The sequence below is a fragment of the Ambystoma mexicanum genome, chromosome 5p (genome assembly GCF_040938575.1).
Source record: "Ambystoma mexicanum isolate Mex_15411 chromosome 5p, UKY_AmexF1_1, whole genome shotgun sequence".
Classification (NCBI taxonomy): Eukaryota; Metazoa; Chordata; class Amphibia; order Caudata; family Ambystomatidae; genus Ambystoma; species Ambystoma mexicanum.
Window position 1 is genome coordinate 925021469 of NC_090930.1, and position 26499 is coordinate 925047967.

General features: G+C 47.8%; 1 protein-coding gene across 4 annotated transcripts in view; it reads left to right on the top strand.

Annotated features, from left to right (window-relative positions):
- The window catches only part of SACM1L (SAC1 like phosphatidylinositide phosphatase), a 1165903-nt gene that overhangs the window by 451669 nt on the left and 687735 nt on the right, over positions 1–26499 (top strand). For all 4 annotated transcript variants that reach the window (XM_069613352.1, XM_069613355.1, XM_069613353.1 and 1 more), the window contains exons 9-10: positions 23328–23413; positions 24136–24222. In XM_069613352.1, the coding sequence (XP_069469453.1) occupies positions 23328–23413; positions 24136–24222 (173 nt within the window). The remainder of the gene's footprint in view (positions 1–23327; positions 23414–24135; positions 24223–26499) is intronic.

Consider the following 26499-nt stretch of genomic DNA (forward strand, 5'->3'; position numbering starts at 1 on the left):
CCTGCCTGAAATAAATCTCTGCGCAGAACTAGGTTCTGTCCCTTGGAGGTTCTTTCACTTGCCTTGGTTGCCATAGGGGTGGTCAATGGACTGGTAAATAACCAAAACGCTCAGTCTGTGGGCCTTTCCGCACATTCTAGCTTCACTCCATCTGTAATCCAATGCAATAATTTACAATGATAGGTGGTGCCTAAGTGCCATTAAATACCTGCAACAAAGAATACTAACCTATATAATAACTGTAGGCTGTCGTCCTAAAGTATCAATAACAAGGTGTTAAAAACAAGCATATAATAGAAGCAACACTATTTGTGCATTCATTATGTGATGACTATTTCTTGTTTCTCTTTTAATGTTTATACATTTCTTCTAATAAAATGTTTCAAACTTGTCACTCTGATCTGTCTTGTTAAAAATATTGTCCAATGTTCATACTGTGTATTAGCATTCACAGAATCTTCTCTAGACGCATAGCTGCCTTTTCTTATTTCACAACCCAGTGACACTGTTGTACCGCTGGAGCCTATCTGGATTTGGAAAATTGCAGTTTTGGAGTGAACCACTACTGCCTATGCTGAATCCATTAAGCTGTCCAATAGGATGTGTTATGGAACCATGCGCCATACCGTGGACAAAGTTGGTAGAAATGTATAATGAAAAATATAACCATATCTCTGTTGCATGCATACTTCTATTCGAATTTCGTTCCTACCGCTATTTTTAAATATGCTAATGGTGCTACCCCTGGAAATGACCTGTGGTTTGTCCTGGTTCAGATTCCCTATGTTCACTCGTTTAGATTTGAATCGATGGCAAGCAAATGTAACTCTAGTAGTATTCCCGCAAGCTGTCAGCATACCATGGACTCCAGATGGCAACACACTGTTTTGGTAGTTGCTAGAGAATACTGTGTCTAACTGTTCATTGAGTAATGCCAATTATCTTGCCATGGAGTGCTAACCACGCACATCTATGCTGATATGTGCACTAGTGTACCCCCCTCAGCCAGAGCTAATCTGTGGTGGTGTTTGTCCAAAAATGATAGGCTTTCCGTTTAGAATGTGTAGCGTGTTTAGCATAGGCTACAAATTACATTAAACGCAAGCGCTTGTACTCCACAGTTCCTGCATTCATGGCATAAAAGACAGAGGCATACACTCTTCAAACAAATATGGACTGAAATTGCTTAAACGAAATACAATAGTCCCCCTGCAAGCCCATTAAGAAAGAAACCCTTATGTTCAGAATCAAAAAGATGCTGAACATATAGCGCCTTATAGCAAAGCTCCTCAGTAATCCACCCAAAGACAACCTCAAAGCAAGGAAGGACTCTCAGCATCTCCATCATGCAGTGAGAAAAGACCATAACCCCAGGGAGGATCTCCAACCTGTGTAGCTCCTCTCTGTTCTGCAATAGGATGAGAAGCATCCAGGGTCGGACTGGGCCATAAAATAGTCTCTGGCACCAATACAAAAAGTGGCCCATAGTTGCAAATGGCAATTCATTCCTTTTGTGACACTGTTTGAATAGCACCCAAGGGGGGAGTATTTTGATAAAATGTGATGTAAGTTTTGCATTTTGAAGAATGTTTATTCAGCAACGCTAGAAAAAACTACTGGCTGCATTGAGAAGTAACTCATCAAACTGGCCCACATTGGCCAAAACGTGGCCCATTTTGACACAAAACACTGGCCCACACCAGCATTTTGTGTTTTGGTTCGGCCATGGGCCTATTGCCCTATAGGCCAGTCTGAGCCTGGAAGCATCTGAGGAGCTTGATACCCTCTGTGTGCGCCCATCCCTCATAGACAGACTCACTGTGTGCAAATCTGGTGGCTGTCTGAGTCAGTGCACCGCACAGCGGAGCCGTATGTGCCAATGTCTATGCACACCTTCACAATAACTTGAAAACAGAGTTAAGGATCAGAGCAAACCTACACAAAAAAACTTAATCCAATCCTCTTTGCAGCTTGCTTTCCTTCTGCAGAATACCAGACTCATTTTTCTGGAATTTCATTGTTTCAATTTCTCTATATTAATGAGGGACGTTTATAAACAATGTATATCTTTCTTTTCTTCAACACAGAATATGAGCAGATGTTGGTGTTTTTTGGGAACAGTTACCATTGGGGGAGGCAGGCACTTTCCGGTGACATTAAGTACCCTTCATGTATGTTAACCTCGTGCAGTGCAGTCATGCAATGTCTCTAACACTCCTCCTCTTGTGCTACTCTCGTGTCCCTCCACCCCTCCTTTCCTTTTTTTCTTTACAACTCCCTCTAGGACACAATTATGTTGAGTATAGCCCCTTTCTCTTGTTTTTCATGTTAACATGGGCACGGCTGATTTTCATCCTCCGTGTTTTGGTAAAGCACTGGTGCACGGTGCTCCTGGAGGCTGAAGCCCTTGTGGCACCACACAGAGATATTACTGGTTGTATGAATTGTTGCTTGTAAAAAGGCCAGGATTGTGTCGCCTCGTGGAAAGCTGGCCTGCACTGTCTGCTAGCCCTGGCTTTGCCACCCGCACAGCGCTGCTGCTGGCTGACAGAATCATGCAGTGCTCTCACAGAGAGCGGCTGGTAATTTGCACTCGAGTTTTCTTGGTTTTTTTGTATGTACAGTTAGACTTGTACAAGTAACCAAACATAGTGCTTAATTTAGCAAAATAAAATGATACAGGCAGCATTGATTCTCATTAATTTGCAACAAAGCAGCATCAATCATGATGACGACGCCCCCTAGAGGCTGGCACATCAGGCAGCCGCCTGCACGGCCTGATGCAAAGACCGGCCCTGGGTCCAGGAGTAGGGAACTCTGTTCACTTTTAGCAAAGCATTAAAGAGTTTTACTGGATAAGGGAGCCATATAACCACCTCCTGTCGGTACCAGTCAATGGGGACCCAATTCGGCCCGAGGGCCTTCCCCCGCTTCTGCGACAATAGAGCCACCTCGTTGTTGTGCGACGACAACACCAGGGGCGTATTAACTATGTACCTAAACATTTTATAATTTGGGAAAGAATTGGAAAAGTGAGTGGGGAAAAAAAGTATGTGCTGGATATGTTTGGACTGGTAACGTAAGGGCTTCTGTCAAAATTGAGAAAAGCATTGCACAGGTACTTTGCCCCACTCATCTAGTTAGGAAATCGCACATTTTTGGAAATGTTTCACAAAACGAGCCAGACCACCAGCCAAAAACGGAGCCATGGTACGCAGGGTTTTTGTGCTGACGGACTAAACAAACAGACATACTTGGCATTTGAAAAGAAAGAAAACTAATGTGGTGAATGGCAAGCATAGATCTTTTGAAAGAGCATCGGCAGACCGTTTGAAGGATCGGTGACTTATGCAGGTTACAAAAGCGCAGTGTGCTTAAAGCAGCAACTAAATGTAGTTTACATTTGGGAAATGAAGGGGCTGTATAACAAAGTGCAGTAGGAAATGTGTGAAACGTTCTGAAAACCAAGAGAAAACAGCACATGTTCTACCTTCCCTCGTTCCTACAGGTGTCCTGACAAAAAAAAGGTACCTCACATGTGTGGGTGCTCTTACCTGGGCACAAAGGGAAAAGGCTAAACCACTGCTACCACCAACTCGTTGCTTGGAGAAGCGACTGACCCTGAGGGAGTGGAGGCGGATGAGCAAAGGTTTTGAAGTAAATCCTCGCAGCCCCTGGGAGCCAGTGCAGAGATTTGCGGTGGGCAAGAAGTGCCAGGTATAGGTTGAAAAGCCAGGGAAAGAGGTTAGACCCCTGGGGAACACCAGAGGTAGAGATAGAGATGGAGGAGAGGAAGGGCCCAAGTTGAACCTGGGAGGGTCGATCAGAGAGGAAGGTCGTCAACCATGCCAGGGCCTGACCGCTGATACCCAGGTTATCACGGAGACGGTTGAACAGGATGGCATGATTGACCGTGTCAAAGGCAGAGGGTAGATCAAGTAGGATGAGGACACAAGGGGTGTTGGAATCAAGGTTGAAGAGCAGGTCTTCACGGATGTTCAGGAGAGCAGTTTCCGTGCTTCTGGCGGCTCTGAAGCCAGACTGATGCTCATGGAGGTAACCAACAGATTCAGTGTGAAGATTGAGCTGGGAGATGGCCAGCCTTTCCAAGAGTTTGCCCAGGAAGGGAGTGATGGAGATTGGGCAATAGTTAGCCAGGCAGGATGGGTCGGCAGAGGGTTTAAGAAGAGGGTGCACAAGGGAGTGCTTCAGGGGGGAAGGGAGGACTGCAGTGGCGAAGGAGTGGTTGCAGAAGTCGGCCAGAGCAGGAGCTAGGGAGTCAATGTGGTCCTTGATGGTTTTGGAGGAACAGGGATGAACCTGTTTTGACGGGACTTTCATAGATCAGACTTGTCTAGAAACATTGTCTGGGGAAAAGAGGGGAAAGGAAGAGAAGGAGGGAGGGGGTGGGGCGAAGGAAGAGCAGGGAGTAGAGGGAGGAAGGGGAGAAGAGGAAAGAGAGGCCAGGATGTCCTGAGTTTTAGAGATGAAGTGAGAAACCAGTGCCGAGCAGAGGGCCTGGGAAGGGACAGGAGAGGTAGATGCTACAGCAGGATTGGCCAGTTCCTTGCAGATTTTAGAGTTCAGCCGAGTTGTTAGAGGCCACAGAGACACAGGCTTTTATGTGTGCCCTCTTCTTGTTGAGGACAGAGCTGGTATTGCCTTTGGAGCATGTGGCAGGCCAGTTTGTCAAAGGATGTACATCAAGCACGCCATTTCCTCTCAATCACCCTGCACTTGCGTTTGAGGGTGGTGAGGTCTGAGTTGTACCAGGAGTTACACTTGGCCTTGGGCTTCAGGCGGATCCTCATGAGAGGGGCAAGAACATCAAGAGTACCAGAGATAGCAGAGTGGAGCATGGAGAGGGCTGTGTCAGGGTGTGAGTCAGCCAAAGGGTGTGCGGGGGATTTGAAAGTGGCGGCGAAAGCATCTACTGACACACGCTTCATGGGTCGGATGACCGAGAAGGTGGGTGGCAGTGATGGAGTTGGCTTGGCGTGAGGAGTAGAGAGGGTGAGCTGGGAGGAAAGGAGAAATTGATCACTCCAGGAGAGAAGAGGATTGGTGAGAGGGATAGAAATGGGACGGTCTGAGGACATGAGACCATCCAGAGTGTGCCCTGCAGAGTGAGTCGGGCCAGAGGGGAGGATAGAGAGTGAGTTGCAGAGGTTGCGAAAGAGTCCAGAGGATGGACAGGAAGCACCCAGGTGGATGTTGGTCTCCAAGGACGAGGAGTTGAGTGGTCGAGACCAGGCGGGAAGAGGAGAGGTCCGCCCACTCGGAGAGAAAGGAGGTCTGACCAGGTGGCCAATAGATGGTAGCCACAGTGAGGGAGAGAGAGAGAGATAGAGAGACGCACTCTGCAGACGAGGCATTCAAGAGTAAGCCTGCGTAGGAATGACAGAGACAGGAATCCACTCGGAAGATCAGGGCTACACCCCTTCCGGAACGGTTGGACCTGGGTGCAGAGAGGTTCTTGTAGCCGTCAAGGAGGAGAGAGTCAAAGTTTGTGACAGAGCTGGCCGTGAACCATGTCTCGGTGAGACAGAGGACATCAAGGTCAAGTTCCTCTAGAAGGCGGCAGATTTCAGAGGAATGTTTGACAGCTGAGCGAGAGTTTAGAGTGGCAATATGGAGAAGGTTGCCATCCTTGAAAGACTTCCAGGGAAGGGTACCGCTCAGAGCTACGACCTGTGGAAGTGTAGAGGAAGCCTGAGGGGGGTCAGAAACGGAGGAAGGAGATGGCAAGGTAGCCAACGAAGAGACAGCTGGGGAGGAAGCTGTGGACGGGGGAGAGGGGACACCGGGAGAAGAAAGGAAATTGATGAGGCGCTGGAAGCGTCTATCGAAGAGGAGAAGGGTGGCCTGAGGGCCTTAAACCAAGACGGTACCATTCACATAAACATTAATGATGACCGTAGAGGAGTGGAAGGAGTCCGGCCAGGAGGACTTCCCACCGGGTTCCACCATTAATGGGAGAAGAGAAAGGACAGAGCACGGAGACCATATGTAGGGTCCATAGGTCTGGCGAGGGAACGACAAAGAGGATGTCGTGACAGTTTGCCTGGAGCAGGCACTGGTATAGGTGTCAGCAATAGGGAGGCCTGGGTTGGAGACCAGGATGTCCTTTTTAAACTTCTTCCTACCAGATTTAGTGAGGAGAGCAGGATAGTCAATAGAGAAGCAGTTAGAGAAGATAGGAGAGATGAAGAGCACCATAGAGTAGTTAGGGAGAAGAGAAAGGGAAGGGAGAGCACTGGGGAAGGACACAGCAGACGAGACAAGTTGAGCAATTGGACAAGATGACAGACGCTCAGATGTTAAAGACTAACACAAAGCTCATTAAGTCTCGGGCCCAGGTCCCCTCCCCGCTGTTTGCACACCTGCACTGCCTCCCTGGCAACCCCCGCACTTGAGGGACTGTTTTCTGTATCCCTACAGTCCCCCTACCAGCACTTGACACCTGATGTCTGCACTTATCCTTGCACTTGCCACCAGCTGGCCGTACTTTTACTTATTGTTTATTTATACTATTTATCCCATGTACTGCACTGTCCCGTCACCCTCTTCCCCGCACTTTCCTCCTTCCCATGCACTTGTGCGATCTGAATGACACCTGGCTTAGAAGGATCGTTGTTTTCCCTCTGTTCCCCCTCCCTTGCCTCGTCACGCCTTGAAACACTTGTGTATAGGCGCGTTATAAATGTCATATCATATCGTATCATATAAATGGCACCATACTACAAGGTGGTATTTCATCTTGAAAATATTCCTGTTTTCCCAGAGGTGGGGGTAAAAGTTCTAAACATTCACCAGCAGTTTCTCAAGTTTTATTCCTGCACAGGAAGGAAAAGTAAGCACTTTCCTTGAATAAATGGAAAACTATTTTGAACGGAAATGTTGTAGGGGGCTGAAATAGAGAGCATCTCTGGTGCCCACCGTTTCACCTTCTTGCTCATGCAGTCTAAAAGGGTCCCTTTCTATTCCGCTCTTAATCAGAGGATGGAAATGGATTAAAAAAATACTAAGTGTATATTCTGGAAATGTGCCAGTGGTAGAGCTGTAATTGGGCCTGACTGAAGACTGTGTTGGATTATGTAAAGAGAACTGCATCTGTCTAATCATGTGAAATCTTTGTCATTTTTGCCAAGTAAAAAAGGGGATGTAAACTGGCATTAGCATCTTGGGAGTTGCTGCATTTGGATAGCCATCTCCACAACATACGAGGAGGTGGGGCAGCCATTGCCACCCATTATTAAGAGGAAATCCACTAGGGTGGTTGCAGCATTTTGGGCCGAGGCACTTAGTGTTCTGCTGGTGGAGATCTGTGGCCACGTCACGTGGGAGGGTTTAAGCTTCTCATGTATTGAACGCTATATATGTTATGGCCCAATACTGGATGGGGCAGGGGTTGGGGGGCGGGGTAATGGTAATCTGAATAGTGAGTGTTTGTACAATAAAGGTGCTGCATGTCGTACGGCTGCGATAGTTGCTGTTTTGATTTCACCTGACAGTTACAGCTATCCAGGGTATGTCCTCATATGTGAGAAAGGTGACGAGGGAGGTCAGTTGATGATGAATGCCATGTAACCCCCTTTACTACAGCTCTCCTCACCGTAAACAGTCCCAACCATCGTTCCCCTTCGGTACAGGTCAACCGGTATAAGGAGGACGGTAGATGTCCCTACTTAAAGGAACAGATAGAGGAGCATAGCCAGGGAAGCATGGGAGGGTAGCAAAATCTTTAGTAAAGGTTTCTGGTATGCAGCCATGAGCCCTCACGTGTGTGGATGGTGACGGAAGAGGGCTGGAGCAATGGGGATTACCATGCCTAATCATGGCATTTTATTCACTGTCTATTCCATCCTTTCCCAATTATTCAACTTTGCATTTCCTATTCCATCCTGTTACTTCGCCCCCCCAGTCTCCCACATCAAGTCTTTCATCATTATCTCTTTTTTTTTGTTTTTTGTTAAGCCATCTGATTAAGAGGCCTGTTTACATTGCGCACTGGTTGCATTTCCCAGCAGGTTTTCCCTGAAGCTGCAACATGACCTGCACACACCACACAGGACGTTTTAAGATACGCTCAAGCTTCAAACCCTTTTTTCTAAAATCTGCACATTTGACTGTTTTGCATAAACTTTTTGGGACCGTAATGGTGTGAAAAATGGGGACTGACCCAAAACTTGGATGTCTGTTCACCACATTTGTGAATGCCATCCAGCCTTTCATTTCTTTGAATTCTGGGACTTCCAGTTTTTGTTAATTTCTAATGGGAAATAAAAATGTAAGTCCCCAGAATGCAAAGGGAAAAAAAATAACGGAATATCCTAGGGAAAGTTAAGATCTTGGAGGTCGGCTCCTTAAATGTGATCACCTTCGAACTGTCCACCATTACCCGTCTACCTCCATAACTTTTAGCTTCTGTCTGCTCTAACACCACAATCACATTGGTCCTGCCTCATCCCTCTGCCCTACTTTCCTCATCCTTTCCCCTATTGGCTTCCCTTCCTAATCTTCCCTCAAGCTACTTTCCAAAGGTTCGCAAAGGCCACAGGTTTTCAAGGATATTAAGCCCACTGCGTATGTGTAAATGCATGTGCAGTGTTTGCCCTACAAACAAAAGTGGGACAGATGGAGGACTTTCACATCCTGATGTTGTGGGAGTTGCGGTGGCTCTCGCTATACTTGCCACCTTGCCATACAAACAATGCCCTAACGATGATAAAAGCATTTTGCACTCATACTCACTTGTGCCAAACAGTGTCCTTTAGTTATTCCACTGGTACTCAATTGGAATCCCATTGTGTTTCAAATAATAGCCAAACATGTTAGATACATATTCTGCTGATGCCCATCTGGCATCTTATATGGACCACCCTAAACCTGGCATTTGAATATTAGACCTTTTGGAGTCCCATTCGATTTTCCACAGATGTCCAAATAGTCCTTTATGGATCGTCGTCAGACTGATCGTCCACTGACTGATGCCCCATGGGTGTCCCGCTAATTAGCATATACATTTTTGTGAATGTTTCAGTGATGCCCAGTTTCTGGCACATTTGCCTGCTATTGATTAAAGTAAAATACTGTATGCACACATGCCTCGGCAAAAAATAAAAACAAGCATTGGCAACGCCAACAGTTTGGGCTTTTGTGTAGGCACGAGAAAGGCACTAGCCAGGCACAGCTGTAATAGTATTTCTCCTGCATGGGGTCTGGCATGGATTCACATGCTCATGAATATTCCCCGTCGTCAGACTCGGAACCCTCGGTAAAGAAAAAAATCAGTTTTGTTTCTGATCTGTCTTTCTTAGTAGTAACCAATCACTGGTCTCTGGGTCATACTGCCCCCAGCCAATGACTGCCCTCTCCCTAAGCCCCTACCCTGGCAGCCATCCTCAGATTTTTACCGAACGTTCAAGTGTTGGGCGTCCTCGTGCTATAGCTCTCGAGCTTTTACTGCGTTTTGCGTTTTTTCAAGGAGTTTAATCTCATTTCTTTTCAGTCAATCGAGCCTCAAGCTCCACCGTTTCTACTTCCAATCAACGGGGACCCGTTTCGGAATTTTCTACACCCCTCAAGGGCAAAGTTTTGTCGAGTTACGCTTCTTGGAGGATACCAGAAGATCTGAGGCCTACCTCGTGGACATGGCCCAGGACAAGGGAAGCTCGACACCCGGATCCAAGCTGTTCAGGAACTGCCCTGGATGCGGCTTACAGAATGTTTTCAAGGAGGATGAGCTTTCGAGATGTCTCTACTGCCTTCACGAAGACAAAACTCACGTGGAAAAGGACTGTGTGTTTTGCAAGAACTGGTCGGGACGGAATATGAGGGATCATCGGATCTGCCTCACCAGCTGGCTGGAGAAGGGCCCAGCAGGTGAGAAGAGGTCCGAGCGGTCTTCTAAGTCCTGTGAGGGCGCCCAGCGACGTGGGCCCAACAGAAGGCAAAGCACTGCGAGTCCGCGAGCACTGGGAGCGCCGAAGGGTCGGGCTCCTCGGCTGCCAGGCAGGGCGCCCTTTCACCAACACCATCAACCACGAGCCAACGCTCTGGCTCGGCGAAGAGAAAATCTGAGAACCCGGCTAAGCTTCTGGAGAGGCCCTGGTCAATCTTGAAGTAATCAGCCGAGGGGAAGCGAGGCAGTGACCTTTCCCACAAGGTGAAGGCCTCAAGCGCGCCCAGGGTGGTGGAGGCCTTGATTCACCCGGCTAGAAGGCCTCTATCGAGGGAGTCGTGGCGGCCCTGGCGAAGCCTGTGGAGGCTACCCCAGTGGAGGCGACCTTGGGGCCCAGATATCCCTGCCATCACGGAGGGAATCCTCTTTTCAGCCCATCGATAAAACCCCTGTGAAGACCCCGGTGGAAAAAGAAGGGGGGGTGGTGGCTGTTACGGACACAGATACAGCCTGTGAGGAGGAGCTGGTTGAAGTCGTGAAGGGCCTATACAAGAGGTTCAAGGAAGTCCGGTCCCACGGGAGGAACCCCGACGAGGCGGATGAAGAGAGCGACGCCGAGAAGGCTCCCGTGGAGGAGGAGCAACCATCGCGCCCATCACAGCCAGCGCCCGAGCCTCAGGACAACTCGGTGGCCATTTTGATGGCAATCCAAACCTTATGCACGGAGATAAGGACAAGGTTGCTTCTAACCCCAACGGACGACCCAGCTGAACCGGGCCCGTCGGGAAGCCCTCCAAACAAGCAGAGGAGAGTTCATCCTCCTGCCTTTCCAGCCCTTGCGGCCCGCTCAGCCTTCATCTCCTTCCCCTGATCCTAGGGATGACACAGGAACAGATAAGGCCACGACGGGGACGGATAACAACGGTAGTGACGATGGGATGGGCCTTCCATCACCACTCCCTCAGGCCTCCCCGCCCGACGAAATTGGTTCCTTCCACGCCATGATTGCCAGGGCATAAGAGCTTTTCCAGCTCTGCCCCGAAGAACAGCGGCGCCGTCTATCAGCGGCGCGAGTCCAAGAGGAAGGCGGTCCTTGCGGTGCCTGTCCAAGGAGGCCCAGGATCTGTGGCACTGGGCCGTCGCCCAGGGGATGTTTCTGGTACCCTTCCATCTGGCAGGAATAAAGAACACCATTGTTGACTCACTAAGCAGGGAGCTGCGCTTGTGCCACGAGTGGGAACTGCGTCATGATCAAGTGGATCGACTTTTCCAACCATGGGGCAAACCCCAGATCGACCTGTTTGCGACGGCGACAAACTCCAAGTGCTAGAGGTTCGCCAGCTGGTTTCCCCAGCCGAGGAGCATGGGCGATGCTTTCTCGTTCCCATGGGACGGCCTGTTCCTGTATGCGTTCCCTCCGTTGCCGTTGCTGCTCCGACTCATCAACCAACTCAAGAGGTCCCGGTACAGGCTGATCCTCGTTGCACCGGCTTGGTCGAGACAGATCTGGTTCCCTTCTGGACTTGTCAGCATCCCCCCACCCCCACCAGCCAGACTGTCGACGGACGCAGATCTTCTCTCCAGAGGAGGCGGCGCCATCCTCCATCACGACCCGGAGTCGCTGAACTTGCAGGCCTGGCTCCTGCAGCACTAGAGTTTGGAGTGTACAATATCCCAGCGGACTGCAAGGAGGTGCTTGCAAAGGCCAGGGCGTCCTCAACTCTCAAGTGCTACGGACACAAGTGGAAGAGGTTCTCTGTCTGGTGCCGTGCACAGAAGATTAACCCTCTGCGTATTACGGCTCCTCAAGTGCTGCCGTACCTGCTGTCGCTGGCCAACGCGGGGCTAGTTCATGCTTCCATAAGGATCCATCTGGCAGCGATTTCCCGATACACCAGAACTACGGGACGATCATCCCTGTGGTCTCATCGACTGGTTAAGGAATTTATGAAAGGACTGTTCCGATCATTCCCGCCGTTGAAGGCTCCGGCCCCGGCGTGGGAGCTCAACATGGTGCTGACCAGGCTCATGGGGCCGCTATTTGAGCGTCTGCACTCGGCATCATTGAAGTTCCTGTCGTGGAAAACGGCGTTCCTTGTGGCCATCACCTCTGCACGACGGGCAGGAGAGATCCAGGCCCTATCCTGCAAGCCTCCGTACTTGACTTTCCACAAGATGAGGGTGGTGCTGAGGACGCACCCCTCCTTCATGCCCAAGGTGCCGTCGGACTTCCACCTCAACGAGCCCTTGGTGTTACCAGTTTTCTTCCTGTTGCGTTCGTCGGCGGCCGAGAGGACTTTGCACTCGCTGGATGTAGCTAGAGCGCTGAAGTTCTATGTGGACCGCACAAAGTGTTTTTCGGAAGACATCAGAGCTTTTTGTGAATTTGGACCTGCGAATCAAGGGAAGGCCCTCTCGAAGGCTTCCATTTCCAGATGGCTCTCCGGCTGCATCATGCACTGTCATCGGTTGGCAAACCGGCGTTGCCCGGCCGTCCGAGAGCCCATTCGACTAGAGCGATCGCTGCTACTACGGCGTTCTTGTCTGGTGTGCCCCTGCTGGACATGTACAGGGCTGCTATGTGCAGGTCGACGCACACCTTTACGAGATTCTACTGCGTCGATCGGGACTCCAGGGAGGAGTCCAGGGTCGGCCAAGCAGTGCTGCACAACCTGTTTGCCTGAAGGTGGGCCTGGTGAGGAGGTAAGAGTTGCTTAATGTTGAGTCTATCTAATGCTTAATGTTGATCCTTTTTGCCACCTCCCGTGGTTGTGCATGTGTGTACTGCTATGTATTCTTATATTCATGAGCATGTGAATCCATGCCAGACCCCATGCTGGACATTACTTACAGGTAAGTAACTTGTTCCTTCTCCAGCATGGAGTCTGACATGGATTCACATGCGAACCCTCCCTCCTTCCCCTGTGCGGCTCTTCACTTGGTCATACTGCCACTTCACGTGCTACCAACACTGAGGATGGCTACCAGGGGAGGGGCTTAGGGAGAGGGCAGTCATTGGCTGGGGGCAGTATGACCCAGAGACCAGTGATTGGTTATTACTAAGAAAGACAGATCAGAAACGAAACGGATACTGATTTTTTTCTTTACCGAGGATTCCCAGCCTGATGGGGAATATTCATGAGCATGCGAATCCATGCCAGACCCATGCTGGAGAACAACAGTTACAGGTAAGTAACTTGTTCCTAACTACTCATTGTTGGTAACGGGTGCAAAATGATGCGAGTACCTGGGCAGCTAATAGCAGTGCCTGACAAAAGCTTAAAACGTATGCACAAGCCAAAACTGTTGGTTTTGCCACTGCTTATTTTAAACAGGACTTCAGTGGCTTTGCCAATGCGTGTTTTTAACAGGACTTCAGTGAAGGGCACGAAGAGTGCTCATAAAACAAGTGGCTGAAGGCATGCCATTTTATTGCACCAGTAGAGTGTTCACAGCTCCAATTAAGTCATTAACTCTCAGAAGACTGCTTGAACAAACACCGACAGGCACTTTCAAGCAGTCTGATAGGTAAGGCTTGATTAAAGTAAGGTCAAAGAGTTCCCATGAGGAGGCAGAGGCAGGAATCTGTGGGAATGGCCATGGGGATTAGCACAGCCATGGGCAGGCAATGGGTGGGCACATAATCAAACACCTACAGGCTCTTTGTCCCTCATCATGTAATTCCTCCCTATCTGTATTCCAATGCAATAGTTTCAGATTATAGGCATGCATGCCCCGACATGGTTTTTGTGGTGGGGGGGCATGGGTTTTGGGGGGCTGGAAGGAGCGATTTTGGTTTCGGGGGGTGGGGTGCCAAGGCTCTGTGTCAAGGCCCCAAAAACCCTGGAGGTCAGACACTTTTTGGACACTAGGTCTTCTTTCTTTAGTTTTAGTTTGCTAGGTAGGGACATCCTCAATTGGATAGGGAAAAATAGGCATTTATCTCACCCGTTTTACTTTAATAAATGGCAAAGATTGAGAAAACTATACCTATATGTCTGTCTCGCATTTCTGACCCCTCACAGCTAGAAATGGAGACTGGCCAAATCTCCTCTACTATGAAGCTCAGGGAGGACTGAATCTGCCAACAGTGAGGTGTAGAAAATGATACTTTCTCCTGCACTGTCCTTCATACAAAGACACTTGGGGCCGTTACTTAAGGAAGTATTTTCTTGTGAAACTTGATTAGAACAGCTCTTCATCATACTTGTACAACTAGCAGAAGTAGCAATGAGAGCAGCAAAATAGGTATGCATGGCACCAAAAAAGTGTCTGCATAAAACAATATGGACTTTCAGAAAAAAGCTGAAAACCAAAATGGTCACTGCTTTATTGTAAACTTGTTTCTGATGTTTGTTAATCTGCTTGGAATCACATGCTGTGCATAGGTCCGACATCCAGTGGTCACTGCGGAGTATTGCATTTTGTTTTTCGTAGTCGAAAAGGGGACGTCGACAAGGCGTGTCTGTAACACTATCTATATAGTGACGTGCATTGTACCCACAATCCCTCACGCGTCGAGGTCCCTCAGATTGTTTTTTTCCGCCCAGTTACTGGTCGCCTTTATGCGGAGCTCCTCGAGAGACATTGCCAAATCATTCCTTCGACCTTTGGTAGTTTATTATTAATATTAATAACATAGATCCCTCCCTCGATGCAGAGCTGTTTCTCCGCCGGGCAAGATCTTCAACGGAAGGACGAGCAGAGGAGATCCTTTGGCGCTGCCGAACACGTGGCCTCTTTCGAGGTCTTAATCACACTTTTGGCCCTCAGCTATGGAGAGGACGCCCTTTAGGTTTTGCCCGCTTTGCAAGGGTAAATATACCTGGAAAGACAAGCAAAAACGGTGCAACCGTTGCTTGCCCCTCGATCACAAGGACAGCTGTGCGGCCTGTAAGTTACTGAAGCCCAAAACGTTAAAGGACCGCAAGGTCAAAAGGTGGGCGGCCTACGCCATGTCTAGGCCTGACTCCTCGCCCGCTGCCGCCGCCGCCGAATGTGATGAGGACAGTGATTACACGGCCCCCGTAACGGAGGTTGTAGACCTCTCAAAGGAGCGTTCACGCTCCTCGTCGTCCGTCCCCGGCCCCGACAAGCCCAGCTCACGCCCAGCTTATGGGGATGAACACCCCGGCAACAAGGACGCACACAAAAAAGCACCAAAACACATACCCCCCGGCACGCATTCGTCGAAGACGAAGGCAGCCATAGCGCCAACGGGGGCGTCGGGTCCACCGGCGTCTTCCGCCAACCGTAACGGTCGTCAGCCCTCCCCGATACCGCTTCCGCGACAGGCGTCCGGGCATTCTAAAGATAAGGGCGCTAACACCAAATCCTCTGGCGACGCGCCTCGTAAGAGTGCTTACGTTACCAGTAAAGACTCGACGTTACCTAGCGCGACGGCGACCGATCCCTCGGCAGAGAGAATGATCGACGAAAGCCTCGCGCGTATATCCACGAAAGACGCCCAGAGACGGACGGCGAGCGATATGCCGAAAACCGCGCACAAGGCCAAAGAAACGCCAAAGGCGCAGGAAAACAGGTCAGGACAGCTCCCGCCGTCGACGGAAAGCCCCAGCCTGCGAGAAGGCTACTCGGAAGGCGAAGGTTCGCTTTCTTTGACGATATGGGACAGAACCAGGCAACTACAGGGAGGAGAAGATCCTTTTTCATTCCCAGACCGCTCTGGCCTACCTCAGTGGACCTTGGAGAAGTTCCAGTCCTGTATGGATAAAATAGACGGGTTCATGGCCATCCCAGAAAATAGGGCACCCAAGAGACCAAGGGAGGAACCCCTAGAGAGTCCAATGGTTAAATACCCAAGGTTCTATAACCCCATACACGAAGACATGGACTCTTACGACCTCACTGAGGAGGACACTCGCTTCTAGCAGGAAGATGAGTTCATTAATGATGAAGACCAACAAGAAGAAGGGTTTCATGAGGACACCAACATAGGTGAGGAAGGGTTACGAGGAGGACACAGGCGAGGGTGACCCAAATCCCTGACAGTCACCAGCTAGGTCTACAGACACAGACAGTATAGTCATCAGGTCTACTGAAACTACACCAGTCAGGAACCCTTCGCCTGTTGATGATCAGCCCACCTTCAATGCGCTACTGAAGAAGGCAGCAGCACATTTAAAACTCGAAACTGGGGAGGTCACCCCAGATACTGACTTCGTGGAAAGGATTATCAAGGAAAAACCTCCCACTAGCCAAACAATTCCCATCCTCGCCTCAGTTAAAAGACGTATTACCCCCTCACAGTCCACTCCAGCACTGGTGAGAGGGGTCAATCCGAGAATTGAGAAATTGTTCTCACCCTCTCAGTCAGACCCACTATATATTAGGGGTCATTCAATCCCGGACTCCATAGTGGTGACCAACACTAGGAAGAGGGCTGGGGTCCCACTGTCTACCAGCGAGGCACCCCCAGATAAAGAGGGGAAGAAGCTTTATGCCCTGGCCAAGAGAATCACCACCTCTGCAGCATTCTCAACCAGAATTGCCAGTAATAATACATTAATGGCAAGCTACGCAGATGCTCAATGGGGAAAGCTTAAGCAGGACATCGAAAAGGCCCCTGAACCCCTTAAAACACGATTATTGGCTACAATTAATGAAGGCTCTCTGGTCAACCAAAGCATCGTTAAGAATACACTCGATGCAGCAGAGACGGCTGGCCGTACTTTGGTACAGGGAATTTTGCTGAAGCGGCACGTCTGGCTTCGCAATTCCGGGTAGAAACCTCATTAATAAGCCCATTGAAGAGTCTAACCTCTTTGGTAAGGCAGTTGACGACGCTCTGGAGAATGCGAAAAAAGAATTTGACACCATAAAGACCTTGGACCAAATCTCAAAGCCCCCTAACAGGCGAGGATTTGGTAACAAGCGCTTTTTTTGTGGCCAACGCCAGCAACAAAACCAGCAACAACAGTATTCTGCCAACAACTACCAAGGTAATAGTGGCCAGTACAATCGGAGAGGCCAACGCCGTGGCAAGGGGAGAGGCCGGTGTTCCACCCCTAGAGGCTCCCAAGCCACCAACAACACCAAGTGACGCGAAGATTCGGGTCCCCTCCCATGCATCGCCGGTCGGGGGCCGGTTAACATCCTTTCTTCCAGCATGGGAGGGAATAACATCAGACCGCTGGGTACTATCCACTGTAGCCCGCGGCTACTGTATAGAGTTCAACAGTTCCCCAACATACAGACCCCCGAGGGGACGACGCATGACACCAGAACACCTCGCCATCCTGCTCCAAGAAGTGGATCAGCTACTGGAAAAAGGAGCTATAGAGGTCGTGCCTCTATCTCAGGTAACGGAAGGTATTTATTCAGTGTACTTCCTCGTACCCAAAAAGGATCTAACCATGCATCCTGTATTATATCTGCGCCCAGCGAACAAGTTTGTCAAACCCCAAAAGTTTCGTATGGTGACCTTACAGGAAGTGATCCCACTGCTATCACAGGGAGATTACATGACAACACTGGACATGAAAGATGCATACTTTTATATTTTAATGTTGCCAGCGCACAGAAAATACCTCAGGTTCATGATAGAGGGCAAACACTACCAGTTCAGTGTGCTACCCTTCGGCATAGCATCTGCACCAAGGGTATTCACGAAAGTACTGGCAGTGGCAGCGGCCCACCTGCGCAGGTTATCCATCCCAGTATACCCTTACCTTGACGACTGGCTCATAACAGGGGATTCTTACGAGACATGCTTCTCAAACACCCAAAAGACTGTAGACCTTTTGTTCCAACTGGGCTTCTCCATCAACGAGAAGTCGTCCAGCTTAGACCCCAGCCACGTCAAACAATTCCTAGGGGCTCTAATTCGAACAAAGGACGGCCTCGTCTTCCCCTCCAACGAGAGGGTCCAAAATATGCTGTTTCAGATCCCCCAATATGTGGCAGGTCGCGAGGTGACGGTGCGCAAAGCGATGCGCTTGCTAGAAATGATGGTGTCGTGTATTTATTTGGTACCTCACGTGCGCCTGCGCATGCGCCCAATGCAAGAGTGGCTCAACAGCCAGTGGTGTCAGGCCAGCGGACAATGGGACGATCTAGTGGTGGTCTCGCAGGCCTTGGTTCTCTTGCTACGGTGGTGGACAAAGGAAAACCTGGTAATAGGGAAACCTTTTGCCACACCCGCAGTGGAAGCCACTCTAACCACAGACGCATCCCTCACAGGATGGGGGGGCTCACCTATCCCATCAGACTGCTCACGGAGTGTGGACTCCGAGTGTAGCATCCAAGCGCATAAACCTACTGGAGCTACTGGCGGTGTTCAAAGCACTAAAAGCCTTCCAAGAACACCTACAAAGGAAGACAGTGATGGTCCTTACAGACAGCACCACAGCCATGTACTACATCAACAAGGAGGGGGGCACCCACTCTCCAGGACTGACCAAGCTGTCCCAGAATATATGGAAGTGGGCTCTCAGACACAACATGTTCCTACTGTCACGACATGTACCAGGGGAACTCAATTTGCTAGCAGACGAGCTCAGCAGAGACTTCCCTCTGCCCTCAGAGTACGAATGGCAGTGGCAAGAAGACATCGTTTTCGACGTCTTCACACAATGGGGATTCCCAGAAATAGACCTGTTCGCAACTCTGGAGAACTCATCTGCCAAAGTTACGCCTCCAGATACCCCCAGAACCAGTCCAAGGGGAACGGTCTGTCGATTCCATGGTCGGGGAGATTTGTTTACGCTTTTCCCCCCGACTCCCCTTCTCAACAAGATCGTGCACAAGATGCACCAGGAACAAGTCACCATGATACTAGTGGGCCTGGCAGCCATGGTTCGCTCACTTGATGGAGATGTCCCTATCTCCACCAGTGAAACTTCCCTGCCCGTACAACATGCTGTCACAGAACAAGGGCAGGACATTACATCCATGCCCTCAGAACATGAACTTAGCAGCCTGGCTCCTGAGATCATAGAGTTTGGACATCTAGAACTCCCGCAGAGATGCATGGACATCCTCAGGGAAGCTAGAAAGCCTAACACTCGGCACTGCTATTCTAGTAAGTGGGAAAGATTTGTCATCTGGTGTAGAGGGAAAAGCATCAACCCGGTTGACTGCTCACCCACACAAATTGTTCTGTACCTGACCCACCTATTGGACTCAGGTCTGGTGTTCAATTCTATTAAAGTCCACCTAGCGGCACTTTTTGCATACACCACTTCCCCAACTTAAAGTGTTGTGGTGGAAAATCCCAGTTATCAAAGCCTTCATGGAAGGGGTAAAGAGAATACACCCTCCGATAGCTAACCCAGCTCCCGGATGGGACCTAAATGTGGTACTTACCAGACTCATGGGCTCGCCCTTTGAACCCATGCACAAGGCAACTCTTAAGCACCTCACTCTTAAGACTGATTTCCTAATAGCTATCACCTCCATTAGGAGAGTAAGTGAACTACAGGCTCTTTCAGTTCCAGACCCCTTCGTAACAGTTCACAAAGACAAGGTGGTTCTACGCACACACCCAAGGTTTGCACCAAAATTCATCTCGAAATTCCATGTGAACCAGTCAATAGAACTACCAACGTTCTTTCAAAACCCTTCAAATCTGGGAGAAAAGAGTCTGCATACACTCGATGTGCGCAGAGCTGTCATGTTTTACATGGAAAGAACCAGACCACTGAGAAAGACTAATCAGTTCTTTGTCTCGGTGGCAGCAGGAAGAGAAGGAGATGCAGTTTCAAAGTCCACTATATCTAGATGGATTGTTCAATGCATCACTCTCTGTTACACTCTTGCTAAGAGAGAACGAACCTTCAAGCCAAGAGCACATTCTACTCGAGGCACGGGGGCATCCATAGATTTCATTGCAAATGTTCCCCTTGAGTCCATCTCCAAGGCGGCAACCTGGAGTTCGGTGCACACCTTTACAAAACACTACTGTTTAGACGCACACTCTAGATCTGACTCCCAGGTGGGACAGGCAGTATTAAGACATCTTTTCTCTACTGTTCCTTCTCATAACCCACCGCCAACTCCGGGTACTGCTCGATAGTCTATGCACAGCATGTGATTCTAAGCAGATTAACAAATATCAGAAGACAATGCATTACTTACCGTAAAAGCATTTCTGATGGTTGGATCTGCTTAGTCACATGCGCCCACCCTTCCTCCCCGCTCGGATGGAAGGAACATAGACATCTTTCTACATCTCTCTCTTTTCTGTACTCACTCACGTATAGAAGGCTCCCTCAGGGCAGAAAAAATACAAACGGAGGGACCTCGACACGTGAGGGATTGTGGGTACAACGCACGTCACTATAGGGAAAGTGTTAGACACGCCTTGTCGACGTCCCCTTTTCGACTACGAAAAACAAAATGCAATATTCCGCAGTGACCACTGGATGTCAGACCTATGCACAGCATGTGAATCTAAGCAGATACAACCATCAGAAATGCTTTTACGGTAAGTAATGCATTGTCATATCATGTATATACTTTGGCAATATTTGTCTAGCTTGTCATGACAGTTAAGTGCCGTATATTGTATTGGTTTGGAAAAAATGCTCAGGAGTGCCGCACCTTTCAAGAAGTGGAGATTTGTGATTGAGTGTGGGAGAGGTGGTAGAGCGTATGGGGGGGTGGGGCAGAGGCATTTGGTTTTTCAACCAACAGGGTGAGGTAGGTGCAGGAGGGCATGGGAAGGAGTTTGAAGAAAGACATCGGGGAGTAATCCACCTGTCGGAAAAAAAAACGGTTTGGAGTCATAGAGGGGTAGTTGGGCAGGTAGGAGAGAGGGAAGTAACGGGTTAGGGTGAGGTCGGGCCAGTAACGGGAAGGGTGGGGGGAACACTGGAATGCGTGAGAGGTATGGGATTCAGTGCAAGTAGAATATGTGAAAAAGAGGTGGTCAAAAGGGGCCCCTTGAAAAGAGGACTGTTGGGTGGTGAAGGGGTAATATGGCAGAGGGGGGGCAAATAGGGTTTTTGAAGGGTCAGACCAGCATGTTTAATTGTTGACCACCCCGGGGAAAACAGTTGCATATGTTGACCACCAGGAGTTCACCAATATGCGGCTACACAGGTGCCCAATCACATTCAGGGGGGTAGCAGTTTGGGTCAAGCAAAAGACTGGCATGTTTAATTGACCACCCCCCGCATGTTCCTTATGATAATGTCTCTGCAAAAAAGCGGCACCATTCTTGCATGACGACATTTTTGCTGGGACATTATCATGTTTCACCGAGGGGGTGGGGGGTTATTAGGTGGTGAGATGAGACAGTGAGACCAATCTGAGAAGAAGCAGAGGCACCACGGCTGAGGAAATGGAGTGCAAGGTGGACCTAGGGCTGGAATCTGGCAGGGCCCAACCCTACGGAACCCTAAGAAAACAGAGTGATGCTAAGCCATATCATAAAGAGGCGATATCTGGTGAAACAGCAAGACTGCCAAGCACAATAAAAAATCCATGCTATAAACTTAAAGGAATAGTGCGCTCAAACATGTTATGGGCTTAAAAGATGGGCAATAATACAAATAAATAATAGACATCTTTTTAATGAAAGTTCCTATGTAAAATGTTTCACAAATCCTTTTTAAACCCCTTTAAAATCGAGCACTAGGAGGCGTCCATTTTGTGAAATGGACGAGCGCCCAGTGCTTCAGTTAATCTCTGCCCTCGAGGCACTAATGAAACAAAAGCCACCTGCTGGTAGCTTTCATTACAGCAGCAGCTTTAGCTTTGTTAGTGAGACATGGAGAGCAGAGAGTGCAGGCAGGAAGGCTGCTGCTTGGTAAGTGCTTTTACTTTTTATATTCCAACCACCGCAATCATAAATACGACAGCGTTGTATTTATGATTGCAGTGGTTTTCTTTAATTTAGAAATAAAACCACTGCAATCATAAATATGACCGTCTTCAATTTAGGACTGCAGCAGCTTTCGTTTTGAGTCTCCAAGGCGACTCCAAAAGAAAGCCACTGCAATTCTAAATACAGTGGTGTGTATTTATGATTTCCATGGTTTTCTAACCATGGCAATCGTGAATACAACAATGTTGTATTTATAAAAGCACTTCTCTGCTCTCCGCGTCTCACTAATGACGCAAAAGCCGTCGCTGTGATAAAAGCTACCAGCAGGTGGCTTTTTTTTCCATAGTGCCACGAGGGCAGAGATTAACTCGAGCACAGGAGGCTCGTCCATTTCACAAAATGGACGCCTACTAGTGCTTGATTTTAAAGGGGTTTAAACAATATTTGTGAAACATTTTACTTAGGAACTTTCATTAAAAAGATGTTTATTTTTTTGTATTATTGGCCATCTTTTAAGCCTATAAGATTTTTGAGCTCACTATTCCTTTAAGAGGGAGAACTGAACTATCAACTGAGTGTACCACTTGCCCAATAGTCTAACCAGCAGCTGTGACCTTGAAGCTCCCTTGATGGATCAGGTGATGAAACCCTCAGCTCAAGCCTCGGTACATTGCTTCATCAAAAAGGGCCAACAGTCTTTATTTGTAGCTTGAACCCAGTGTGTCACCCCTATCTGGGACTAACCTAGAGCTTTGCGACCCGATTGGTTATCTTTTCTCCAACACATCTTGTGTTTTGTAAGAATAAAACTTTGTTTGGACCCTAATGCAAGACACATGTTTTCTGTTTTCCTTCACTGTGGCACATTCCCCTGTGGCTTGGTCTACGCTAGAAACATAAATAATTGTAAAGATAAATGAATTATTAGCCAGAATGTTAAACTTCTAGAACTACCTTATTTCTTGTGCAGTCTTCAGAGAATAAAATGATTCCTTCGTTCTTGTTTCCACTGTATTAAACAGTGTTCTGAGGTTGATGTCACCGTGTTAATGTGTAGCCTTTGCATTGTTGGTGGCCACTACCATTGACTGACTGCACCTCGTTTGTGCAAGAAGAAGTCTGCTTGTGTTACATTTGCCCTTCTTCGCCCAAACGTTATTGCAACGAGATTGGCAGATATGGGAAAAATCGAATTCTGCCAAATACTTACACTAATTAATATTGCACATAACAGCTAATTGTTAGGCCTGGTTGCATGGACATTTTTATGTTTTACACTTCTTTTTGTTGAAAAAATAAAATGATTGTGTGACATAAATAACACACAACATAGAGCCAAGTTTTATCTATAAGCTTTTAGAAAATTTTGTTTGTATTTTATTATAGTAAAACGGCACCCATGCTGTTCATTATACCAGTGTATGCTCCCGGTTCCAGCTCATTCAGATTCGTTCAACCTCGGTCATTCATTTAACCTTACAAAATGTGTTGTATTCATATTTTTTTTTTAAAAGGGCACACCCATCACCCAAAAGATTACTTTTGTATCGTTAATTCATCTGTCTGGGTTAAATGGTGACTATGCCTTTTATATGTTGCTTTAAAGGATCTTTTTTTTTCTCTTTTTTACAGGTATTGATTCGGAAGGACACGCGGCTAACTTTGTTGAAACAGAACAAATAGTTCACTACAATGGGAACAAAGCATCATTTGTCCAGGTATGCGCTGTCGATAAATTGAAATAAAACACTCGTATAAGTTTTTCTGCTTGTTTTATGAATATTCCATGTAGTTTATAGGCACAGAGTACCAAGAAGGCTAATATTCAGAAGCGAATGCACACATTTTTGCTTAATCGCCAATTCCAGCTTCTGTAAACTCTTGTTCGTCCACGGATTAAGAAACGTGCAGAGAAGACAAATATGGAGCACATGTCCAATCGCATGAACTTTTTGTGCCACTTGAAAGTAATGTTTTTAAAATCTTAAGGCAGAACAGCACATTCCGCGCGCAGTATGGAATAAAGAAAACCTTCTCCGTGGATATCTCACACAAGAGCATTGCACAATAGCTCACACAAGAGCAATCCCAGGAATCCTCACCCCGTTACTTCACATAACATTTTTAGGTGGTTTGTAAATTGAGCAAAAAAAAAATGCATGTTCATCAGTGAAACTGAGACTAGTCCGTGTTATGTTGTTGACTTGTATTTTCGAGCAAGCTTAAAGCTTATGGCAAGAACTAAGTGAGGAAATGCCTCCATTGTGAACTCTTGATTTTCACACATGTTCAGCCTGCCAACACTTTCTATACTGTGTACTAGCTGTTCAACTATGCATCCTTGCTGCATGTTTTACCGTATTGCCTTCATCCAACAATATTCCTTGTTTTTTATGTTATCACTTATGTGCTAGTGACTTCTTTATCTTGTTTCCTTCAGACACGCGGGTCGATACCTTTTTTCTGGTCACAAAGACCAAACCTCAGGTACAAGCCAACACCTCAGATAAACAAAACCATGAACCATGTGAGTTTATTTATAACATGACTTATCTAATGTGATGTATCTAGTCTAAGTGTTTTAGTCACGCTAGTTTAAAATGACTCGTGTATTGCATTTGCAGTTGACTGGAATGCTGTATGAAGGCTCTGTTAGTGTCCACTGCGCGCTGCCTGACTGAAGCGTGAATGGTTCATTGAGTGTTTACATACACTTAATTAGTATCCGGATCATGCACAAGCCACTTTCTTATGGTAAAGCTCGGAGTTCTCCTGAGGCACTACTAGCCACAGACTTCCACTGTGTCACTCACTGCTGTTTTTTTCCTCCTGCTTCCTCTACTTTGGCAAACAGCACAGCCCCCTTGCCAACGTAAGGCTCCTGCCCTTGCTGCCCCTCGTTGCCTCCTCCACCCTTGAAGACTTGCTGTTTAGCTGACATGCTCTCTGCTCCTTATGGCGGCATGCTCTCTGCTCCTTATGGCACGGATCGGTGCCCACAAGCCACCATGTCAGTCATTCCTCTTAGCTACCACACTTAATCTTGGTTGCCTTCACAGGCTCAGAGTTGCCTTTATTTCACTGCAGCAGATTAGTGCCCCAGGACCTTCTGAAGAACATATACTGTCCCGGGGTGCTAATCCTTATACAAGATGCAGGGGGCTTTACTGCCTGGTGTCAGCGCAAGGGACCTTAAGACTATCTCAGCACTAGGACATGTTACCTGGTTACTAGGCAAATAACATTCAGTAAAGTTTCTGACTTGGGGTTTATTAGATAAGTATTCACTTGCATACTTACCTGTTATTTGGTACATGTAACCAAGGAGTACAATTATAATTTGTATTTTTTTGCTACTGCCTCCAGGATTAGATATTGCGAGTGGACATGTTTTGTATCACTATTGACTGCAGTAAACTAAGACCTACCTCTGCTGTTTGGGGAGCAGTGACGTCCTTTATTGTTAATTTATTGAAAACCTGAGGATAAGCTCTTCTGTTGAGTGAGTGTTTTTACGCAAAGTTGCCATGGACATTCTAAAATCGAGTGCTTACCTGAGTGTTGGATATGGATTTCCAACATCAGCTCTGGGGGTAGATTTAAGGAGGCCACCCTGTTGTGGTGAAAAGGGAAGATAGAGGTTAGCTAAACCCAATCAAGGTGCGGTAGCAGGGTGGCAAGGCTTCATCTCAGGAAGGGTGCACAGTGTCTAGGGCTAGGATGAGTCCACACAGACAACACCAGTAATTCTATTTAGACAGGCAAGCATAAAAATACAATAATTTATTAGCCCTTTAGCTTGCACACTAAGCAAGTAAAACTTTTAGTCAAATATTGTCATACATTCTCTCATACATTCACCATTGGGATACATAGAATGGCATTTTATTCAGTGACCAGTGAAGCACATGCAAGTACTCCTATGCCTTAGAAATGTATCACTTCAGGATAATCGTACAACGGCTTCCCTTGCTCCTGAAAGTCCAACCCTAAGATATTTTCGGGCCTTGTGCCCAAAAGTCACCTGTTCCAAAGTAGAAAATGTTCAGGTAGGTTTGTAAAGAGATTGACATTGCTAGTTGTTATGATTAAGAAGTGTCAAAAGGTTACAGTTCAGTAGAGTAGAATTAGTCAATCCCAGTCCTTAGAATAGTCCAAAGAGAGGGTAGCCTTGACCAGGCCCCCACCTACCAAAGTCAGGAAAGAGTTAAGGTACAGGACCTTAAGCCCATGTAACCCTATGGAGTACGGAGAGGGGGGGGCAGAAGCAGGTAGGTTAACTTACCCCCCTGACTTCGATTCTTCCAGAGATCACTGCTGGTGTTCTGGAGTCAGTTGGAGACACAATCCTCTGTGCTTAGTCCCATTGAAGAAGGCAGAAATGTAGTAGGTGCAGAGTTAACTTTCAGCATCTGGATTTAGTTTCGGTCTGCCGCATTAATGCTAGAAGTCTGAAAATGCAGGAGACAGTGTTAGGGAGAATTCTCACTTTAGGCTGAATTTCCTAACCTAGTGAGTCCCCCAGCAGCTTTGCTGGATTTCTGGAGTTTGTTTTTTTTCCTCCGGCCAAGAGTGAGACACTTTTCCTCCCACTGGACATGATTTATGGTATTCCTTTGACGGGTAATGTGTTTTATGGGCTATGGGGTCCTTTACTCCATAGGGTCTCGTGTTTTTTCTGTGTGTGTTACACAGCACCCTCCGTGCAGTAACACAGGGGTGTCATAGTGACACCCCACCATAGACTCCATACCCTGGGACTGACTACTGTCTCCTAAGGCATGTAAAGTCACCATTGGCTTTA